The sequence below is a fragment of the Chenopodium quinoa genome, unplaced genomic scaffold, assembly GCF_001683475.1.
Source record: "Chenopodium quinoa cultivar QQ74 unplaced genomic scaffold, ASM168347v1, whole genome shotgun sequence".
NCBI classification, from domain to species: Eukaryota; Viridiplantae; Streptophyta; class Magnoliopsida; order Caryophyllales; family Amaranthaceae; genus Chenopodium; species Chenopodium quinoa.
This window is the reverse complement of record NW_018743828.1, coordinates 1,159,734-1,168,649: the sequence shown is the minus strand read 5'-3', so window position 1 is coordinate 1,168,649 and position 8,916 is coordinate 1,159,734. Positions and strand designations below refer to the sequence as shown.

Below are 8,916 nucleotides of genomic sequence, written 5' to 3'. Positions count from 1 at the left end.
TTTTTTAAAAAAAAAAAAAATCTGGTGACAGAGAGGGGCAAGCCTCGAAAAGAAAGGCACAAACTCACCACTAACAAAACAAATGAAAAGAAACCAACTCTTACTAGAGCCTAAGAAAGTCACAAACTCACCACTAACAAAACAAATGAAAAGAAACCTTTATTCATCCTAATAAACTACTTGGCATCATTCTCGGCCATGCCACCATGAAGAAAATACAAATTTATCTTCATGATAATTATTTAAAAAAAAAAAAAAAAAAAAAAAAAACCATTCATCTAATGATATTTTTATTAAAAAAAAAAAACAACTTTTCATTAAATATGGGTCTATTATTGCTGATTTAACAAATGCTATATTAATTGAGATTATACCTTGATTTTTATTTTTTTTACAAAAGTGTCATTCGATAAACGTTTTTTTATTTGTCACAAAGATAAATTGGGGTTTTCTTACTAACCCATTTAAATCATCCAATAAAATACTTCAATTAATTCCAAATTTTGATCCGCATTCACCCCGTTGTTAGCCCACCAGTCTGCTGCCCTCATCAACTATATATTATCACGGCCAACTGGGGAGTACCACGAGATCCTCGTGAGAACAGCTTCTACTTATATAATATAAGAATAACAATTATCCTCTTCAAAATCACCAATCAATTTAATCCCAAAAAAATTAGTTGAGTTTGATAAAACGCCATCAATTGAGAAACCAAGATCGCCATAATCAATGGAGGTAATAGTGATGCCATTTCACAGCCAAGGTCATATGAACACCATGCTTCAATTCGCCAAACGTTTAGCGTACAAAAGCGACATCAAAATCACCCTTGCTACCACCCTTACCACCACTCAAAAGATGTCCAACTCTACCAGTGACTTCAACTTCATTCGTTTAGAGACCATTTACGATGACTCCAACGAAGCCGGACTCAACTTCCAAGCACGAATGAACAAGTTCAAGATCGAAGCATCAGCGGAACTCGACCGCCTTATTACTGCTACTCTCAGCAGATCATCTAAATGTTTGCTGGTTTACGACGCTGCGATGGAGTGGGCATTGGATGTGGCCAAGAAATGTAATGTATTGACTGCAGCTTTTGTTACTCAGGGCTGCGCTTATATGGCGTCTTTCTACCCCATGTTTCTGCAGGAGTATCCTCGTGTTGCTGCTGCCAATCTATTTGTTGATCCTCCTTCGTCTGTACCCAATCTGTCGGAGGAAGAGCTGCTGAAAGGCCTGCCTGGCCTGCAATATCTGTCTTCGTCTTCCTCCAATTCTGATAATTCAGGTGCTCATACTGGTAAAAAGCCCATTCATCTTCTCATTCAAATGGTGCTTCTGTCTATGGAGAATCTTCATCTTGCTGATTGGGTTCTCTTCAATTCCTTTGATCAACTTGAGGATGAGGTTACTTCTTTTCCCCCCTTTTATTTTTTGTTTTGTTGGACTTATAATTTGTTCTTATTGCTACTTTGAAGATTGTGTTCATTTGAATTAGCATTGTGAAAACTTAATCTGGATTGTGGGGAGTAATGATATGTCGACACTCAACACTATCGTGTAATTTGAATTAGTGATGTGACAACTTAATCCGGACCAAGAGGAGTAATAATGTGTAGTGAAACAATCACTTCATTAGGAGATCAGCCACTTTAATTTAGGCTCTATCAAGTAGCAACAAAGATTCACACTTGATACTATAGTGGATAAGCATCAGAAGAGGTTTCAGAGTCATTAGGCCCTTAGCATTCCCTCAAAAGCCAAAACTCAAGGAGATCCACATCTTTGTCATTTGTCAAGATTGCATGCCTCATAATGCTCAATCTCATGACAGACTCAGAGTGATTGGTTACAGGAATTCAGTTCCCTCAGCTGATGAGCCAATTGGGCCTCTGCTGGAGTCCTGCATCTCCCGGTACAGGGTTTTAATAGCCGATAGTTTTAATATACTTCGTATTTTTTTTATGGTTAGGAGACATCCCTTGCAAGTAGGAATTATATGGCTATGATATGATGTTTTGGCTATTGTTGCTTTAGATGGGTTTAGTTGCATAATACTCTGAGACTTTACTGTCAGGATAACAATGTTATATGCATTGAGAATATTCCCACCAAGACTGTTCGGGTAACAAACTTTGCTCATTCCCACTCAATGTTAGAAAAGGCTCAAGGCACACTTGGGAAATAGCTTGCTGATAAGGGTCATAGAGTTTAAATGCAAATCACATTACTCATTAAAGTGAGGCACAGCTCATACAAAAATGTGCCTTTTTGGGCACCTTAGTGTTTATCATGTCTTTCTAAGGTTGGGTAGCAGTGCAATAAGGCTTCATTTCCACTGCCAAACATTGTTCCCACATGCTTCCGTGAATCTTTGGCATGTATTTAACGTAACCGTGAGCTCTAAGCTGTGTGAGAAAAATGGAAAATGTGGCCTAAAAAAATCAGCTCTTCTTTTTTAACAAAAATATGTTGCAAATCACAACCATGTATATAAATGGGCATCCCCCATAGAATACAGAATTTGCACCTTGCATGATGTATATGCCAATGCTTAATTTGCCTTATAGTTAGGAGTTAACAGTAATGATTGATTGATTGTCAATGTGTGCCTGATATAAAGGGAAATTCCCTGTTTCTCATGGTGAGAAACAAATTTGTTTCTCATAATGGCATTTTCGTGAATAAATCAACAACTTTTTCATTATTATGGGCTCCACAATTGAATAAAGTTGGTTTATTTACAAAAATGCCATTTGAGAAACAAAATTTGTTTCTCACCATGAGAAACTGGGGCATCCTCTGATATAAATGCTTATTAGTAGGCAGGTTCTGCCTATTATTTTCAATATTTGTTTTGTTTTCATTTCAGTATTTTACACTAGTAGATAATCAATGTATTCAGTGAATAAAACAGCCAAGGTTCAAAAAATTGGCATCAGTATAGCATGTGAAATAGTCCTTCACCTCCACCATCTGTACTAGAGACCCAAGTTGTATTTAGTAATTTGTGTGTGTTTCATAATCAAAAAAACTTTTCGGTCACCTGACGTGAGGTGTCAAATATAGTCAGCAATTACTGTCATTTTAACTCCAAGTTTCCAAGAAAACGTCATGAGCTTGCATAGTCACTATTTTTACTTGGAGTTTCCTATGATTGCAATTTAATATCACTCTTTTCTCAGCATATCTTGTTCTGTCATTAATGTATGTGAAATTCCGCTGCTAATTTTTTGGATATGACTACCACTGCAGGTTGTCAAGTGGATGAAAAACCTTTGGCATGTGAGGACTATTGGACCCACACTGCCATCTGCATACCTTGACAAACGTATTGAGTATGATGTTAACTATGGTTTTAGCCTCTATAAACCAAATGATGAGGCTTGTATGAATTGGCTAAACACCAAACAAGCTGCCTCAGTTGTGTATGTTGCATTTGGCAGTGCTGCTAGTTTGAGTGCAGATCAGATGGCAGAAATGGCAGAGGCCTTAAAGGAAAACCCAAGCAGTTTCCTGTGGGTAGTAAGGGAAGGTGAGCAGAAAAAGCTCCCTAAAGATTTCATTAGTGAAACATCAGATAAAGGTTTGGTGATATCTTGGTGCGCCCAATTGGATGTCCTAGCACACGAAGCAGTGGGATGTTTCGTAACCCATTGTGGCTGGAATTCAACAATTGAGGCATTGAGCTTTGGGGTTCCGATGTTGGCAATGCCACAATTTATGGACCAACTGATTGATGCTCATTTTGTTGATCAAGTTTGGGGTGTTGGGATAAGGCCTAAGAAGAATGAGGATAATATTGTTACTTGCGAGGAAATAAAGTCCGGCCTAGAGGAAATTATGCATGGACAAAGAGCAGAGAAGATTAAGGAGAATGCAGCAAAGTGGAAAGCCTTGGCTAGGGAAGCAGTCAGCGAGGGGGGCAGTACAGATAAGAATATTGATGAAATCATCAACCGGCTTGCATCCTTGTAAGGGTTGTGTTAGTGTTTTCATAGGCTTCATTTCCAATTTTATTTCCTTGATTGTATGAACAGTCCAAGACTTAGCTTGTAGACTTTCTATTCAAGGTTTCAAACATATTAATAACTTTTCATCTACAACTGCTGTAGAATGTTGGTGTTAAATTGTAAGTAATGGAATGGGCATTATGTATTATGATCTAATGATGGTAATTATTATTTTTAAAAAATGTAGTATTATTAACATGCAATCTCTTGTAGTTTTTATCTGATTTCTAAGAGAAAGAGCTCCAGCAAATAATCTCCCAAATTGTGCCTATTTTACATTGTCAAACTTATAGAGACCCAATATTAGTAAGAGTATCTAACATTTAAGCTCACCTTAACTTTTGTCTTAAATATTTAGTAAAATTGTCAAAACCGTTGATCAGTCTTTTATAAATAAGCCTACCTTTCCCTTATGACCAGGTTAAGTGTAAGATGTGTTGCTATCTAAATTTATTTTATACCATGTAAAAAGAAAATTAATCTCTTAAGATGATTGACTAATGGCCTGTTCTCATCGACTGAACTGAACTAAAATGAATATTTTATAAGAGAAAAAAATTAGGAACTGAACTGAACTTATTAGAGCTGAATTGAACTGAACTAAACTAAACTGAATTGAACTTATTAGAGCTTAATTGAACTGAACTAAACTGAAAATAATCATATAAGAATAGACCCTAATTTCTAGTTCAGTTCAGTTCAGATCTAATAAGTTCAGGTCAGTTCATCTCCTAATTTCCCTCACTTTTAAAATATTCAGTTCAGTTCAGTTGAGTTCAGTCAATGAAAACATGCCCTAAATGCCGAACAAAACAATCTCTTCTCAAATTACGGGACCACAATTTTTGGACACGAAATCCAAAGTTCATCTATTGACGAGATGAACAAAGACTAAGTAGCAATTTCATTAAAAAAAAAAATTTAAAAAAAACTTTTGATTAAATGCAGGTCTCACAATATATCTATCTATCTATTAACCTATACTAAAAGCAAATTCTTCCATGGCACTTGTCATTACCTTGTAAAAAATTTTCCCACCTTTTTCGCTTCTCTCTCTCTTTTTTTTTTTTTTTTTTTTTCAAAATCGTTAAGTAAACTATTTATACGCTATGTATTTTCTTTCCAGTTTGACAATCATATTTCATATATACCCAAATGAATTATTTCATAATATCTTTTATATACTTTATATTTTATAATATTATGATAAAATAAAAAATTATTTAACAACAGTGCATTGTAAGTGATTTTAACCTAATTATTGCTTTATTACAAAAATATGAGATGAAATGATTATCTTTGTTTAGTTTGTTACGAAACTGTCATTTAATTTGCATTTTTTTGTTTACGTGGTTGATGAAACTGTCATTCCTATCAACGAAGTACACCCATGAGGTACTTGATTTATGATGTTTGTTTACTTGCAGAATTTCTGTGATGTGTTCTATTAACTATTTCTAAAACAATACATGCTGACGTTATTAAAGGACACTTGTCAATTTGTCATGAAAAATTTTTCCCGCCAAAAGTATTTTTGACATCATAATTTTTTTCTCTATTTTTTTTTCTCCTAAGTTCTAAAACTAAATAATTACAATATTTCTTTCAAAATTAATAAATAAAATTATAATTATACATTTTTGAATAAAGAATATTGATAACTATTCTGAACAAATAAAATCTATTTAAACTGTACAACGCATGGGATTAATCTAGTTTTTGGACAAACCACACAATTTATTTGATTCTTTTTTTGGCTTAATGGATCATCAGTATGGAACATATGGGCTTATTTTATGGATCCAGTTCAACATGACAACGAATATTTCATTCCCCCCTACATTTCTGCCCCCCATTTTTGAATTTCGAAAATAGAGCCGTTACATTTTGGGGGAAAAAAGAACCTGGTTAACGGTTATATATAGTTGATCTAATATTCCTAACAACGCTCCTCACTGAAATTTGGGGCAAAGTTTAGGGTTTGTTTTTCTGAAATCAAAAAATTGATCATCTGATCTGGTAAGAGAGAGAGAAATTCAAAAAAAAAAATGGAAGCAGCAGGAGGAGGAGAGAAGATAGCATTGTCCGCCATGGATGCATTTGAGAAGCTTGAGAAGGTTGGAGAAGGTACTTATGGCAAAGTTTATCGAGCCAGAGAGAAAGCTACTGGTAAAATTGTTGCTCTTAAGAAAACTCGTCTTCATGAAGATGATGAAGGGGTTCCTCCCACTACTCTTCGAGAAGTTTCTTTGCTTCGTATGCTTTCTCGCGATCCTCATGTTGTCAGGTTTTATTTCTCTCTTAATCATTTCTATTATCAATTTTGGGTTTTCACTTTGTAATTGTTCGATTATTTTGATTGGGGTCTTCTTAGGGTTTCACATGTCGTTTTGATTTCATTTAATTTTTCTAGGGTTTTTTAATTTGGTGATGTTTTGATGGAGTTGTGTATGTGTGTGTGTGTTGGGGGGGGGGATTATGTGGCTTTGATTCTATTTTTACTACTGCTGCTTCAATTTAGGGTTTCCAATTTACAAATTACTTGCTTGAATTTCGATTGATTTGAATGATTCTGCTGTATTCTGTAATTGGAATTCTTATTGAAGTGCTGGTTTGATCGTCAATTGTTATTAGGGATTCAGTGGATAATATATGGTTTTGAAGGGATTTCTGGTTTTGTGTTGATGTTACATAGGTTGTTGGATGTGAAACAAGGGCAAAACAAAGAGGGTAAGACTGTTCTGTATCTGGTGTTTGAGTATATGGACACTGATCTTAAGAAATACATCCGTAGCTTCCGTAATACCGGGGATACCGTCCCTCCTCCGATCATCAAGGTATACTATTATCCCATGGAATAATTCTGAGAAATATATCGCCTAATATAATTGACTAGTGTTTTGAAGTTGTTCAATTTTATGGTTTTGATTGAGGATTATGTGGGTTGATGCAGAGTTTGATGTACCAACTGTGTAAAGGTGTTGCTTTCTGCCATGGTCATGGTGTCATTCACAGGTATCCAATCGTCGTCTTTTTTTTTTTTTTTGTGTTCCACAATTCATTTACTGTCATTATGTTACTATAAGTGTGTATCTTCCCCCCCCCCCCTCTCTCTATGTATGAATGATCTCATTGACTGTCATTCATGTTGTGTAGGGATCTTAAGCCACACAATCTGTTGATGGATCGTAAAACTACGACACTCAAGATAGCTGATCTCGGTCTTGCTCGAGCATTTGTCATTCCCATCAAGAAGTACACCCATGAGGTACTTGATTTATGATGTTTGTTTACTTGCAGAATTTCTGTGATGTGTTCTGGTTTTGCAAGAGTTGCACAATTTGGAGATTGATATAGATGATTAATAATGTGAACCTTGATATAGATGATTAATAATGTGAACCTTACTTTGCGAAATTGCAGATCTTGACATTGTGGTACCGAGCTCCGGAAGTTCTCCTGGGTGCTACACATTACTCTTGTGGTGTTGACATGTGGTCTGTTGGTTGTATCTTCGGTATGATCTTGTGTCCAATAATCTTTTCCTTTTATACTAGCTGCAAAAACCAACTGCTTATTGTTGAATGTTTATAAATCGCAGCTGAGCTCGTGAACAATCAAGCTCTCTTCTGTGGAGACTCTGAGCTGCAGCAACTCCTTCACATTTTCAGGTCTGTGGTGCACCTTCTTCTCTCACTTTTAGCTGAAGAAGTATGTGGCTAATCCTCTTGTAACTGCAAATTACAGGTTGTTGGGTACCCCAAATGAGCACATATGGCCAGGAGTGACCAAATTGAAGGATTGGCACGAATACCCTCAATGGAACCCCAAAGACATTTCATCGGCTGTCCCTGGATTGGACAAAGATGGACTCGACCTGCTTTCTGTAAGTATTGAAACCGAGCTCCCTATGTTTCGGCTTTAGTCCTCGTATGTTTGATGGTGATTCTTACAAAATGATACTGTCTTTCAGAAAATGCTGATCTATGAGCCATCCAAGAGGATCTCAGCCAAGAAAGCTATGGAACACCCTTACTTTGATGATCTGGACAAGACCCATCTGTAGGAGCATATGATTCTCGGTTTTCTGTTGTTCGCTATAGCTGCTCCCTGCTGAGACAGTCTTAGATTGCTTCTCTCAAGCATCGCTACTTGGCTACTTGCAACTAGTTCTAAATACTAAACGGGTTTGATTTAAAAACCTTGTAGAACATCTTAGTTTATCTGTAATGCTCAACAACTAGGTCAATCCCTGCACTCTTAAGGATTCAATTGACTGCAATATAGCAGGATATTCCGTATTTGTTCTTGCTTCCTGATAAACAAATTCATGTTCTTGTGTGGAAGTCGATCAATGTTTACAGATTGTCTGCTGCCCAGAGATTGTGCCTCTTTTCAAACAAAACAAGTCCAGTTTTTGCTACATTGTGTAGCCTGACATGATTTCCGCAACATCTACTTATTTATCTTTGATTAGTGTAGGTAGATATGTAATACATTATAGCAGCCAACATCAAGAGTTATAGTCTCCCTTACCAACTGCACCGATAAAATCCCTGTTTTTTCCTCCCTTACCAACAAGCAGCAGATGCATCACCTCTCAAGTGTACAACCAATAATAGAGTTGTATATCTATGCCAATGAGGTATTTAAATACTATCACATGTACAATTATGAACCAAGCAAGACTTGGCTCACGCAAGATTCATACTAAGGCTATAAAGTTACAATGCATGCTTAAGCAATTTTGAGAACCAAAGGACTAGCTTTTCGTTCACGAAGTTGGTCACAAATTTGCTAAGCTCCCTTCATTATTATTTGACCTTAGTGTGGGGAAGAACGATGCTGGATAGAAGGATTTACCAATTGCAGTTGGGTTTCCTCAATTACCAAAATT

The 8,916-nt window shown here is 36.1% G+C and overlaps 2 protein-coding genes across 2 annotated transcripts; both read left to right on the top strand.

Moving 5' to 3' along the window:
- Window positions 1-532: 532 nt before the first annotated feature.
- Window positions 533-4,201, top strand: LOC110685554 (UDP-glycosyltransferase 74E1-like). The gene is made up of 2 exons (XM_021862102.1): window positions 533-1,413; window positions 3,262-4,201. The coding sequence occupies exons 1-2, from the start codon at window positions 733-735 to the stop codon at window positions 3,982-3,984; spliced, it is 1,404 nt and encodes a 467-aa protein (XP_021717794.1). The 5' UTR covers window positions 533-732; the 3' UTR covers window positions 3,985-4,201.
- A 1,740-nt stretch (window positions 4,202-5,941) lies between these two features.
- LOC110685553 (cell division control protein 2 homolog D-like) lies at window positions 5,942-8,374 on the top strand. Its single transcript, XM_021862101.1, has 8 exons — window positions 5,942-6,306; window positions 6,715-6,856; window positions 6,973-7,034; window positions 7,176-7,287; window positions 7,443-7,536; window positions 7,621-7,690; window positions 7,767-7,905; window positions 7,993-8,374. Exons 1-8 carry the CDS (start codon window positions 6,068-6,070, stop codon window positions 8,083-8,085), a joined length of 951 nt encoding a protein of 316 aa, XP_021717793.1. The 5' UTR covers window positions 5,942-6,067; the 3' UTR covers window positions 8,086-8,374.
- Window positions 8,375-8,916: the final 542 nt, after the last annotated feature.

Bases quoted from the DNA above. Each gene is read 5' to 3' on its own strand.
- LOC110685554 (XM_021862102.1), top strand. From the start codon at position 733: ATGGAGGTAATAGTGATGCCATTTCACAGCCAAGGTCATATGAACACC. The intron at 1,414-3,261 runs GTTACTTCTTTT...CTACCACTGCAG, and splicing joins TTGATCAACTTGAGGATGAG to GTTGTCAAGTGGATGAAAAA.
- LOC110685553 (XM_021862101.1), top strand. From the start codon at position 6,068: ATGGAAGCAGCAGGAGGAGGAGAGAAGATAGCATTGTCCGCCATGGAT. The intron at 6,857-6,972 runs GTATACTATTAT...GGGTTGATGCAG, and splicing joins TCCCTCCTCCGATCATCAAG to AGTTTGATGTACCAACTGTG. The intron at 7,537-7,620 runs GTATGATCTTGT...TATAAATCGCAG, and splicing joins GTCTGTTGGTTGTATCTTCG to CTGAGCTCGTGAACAATCAA.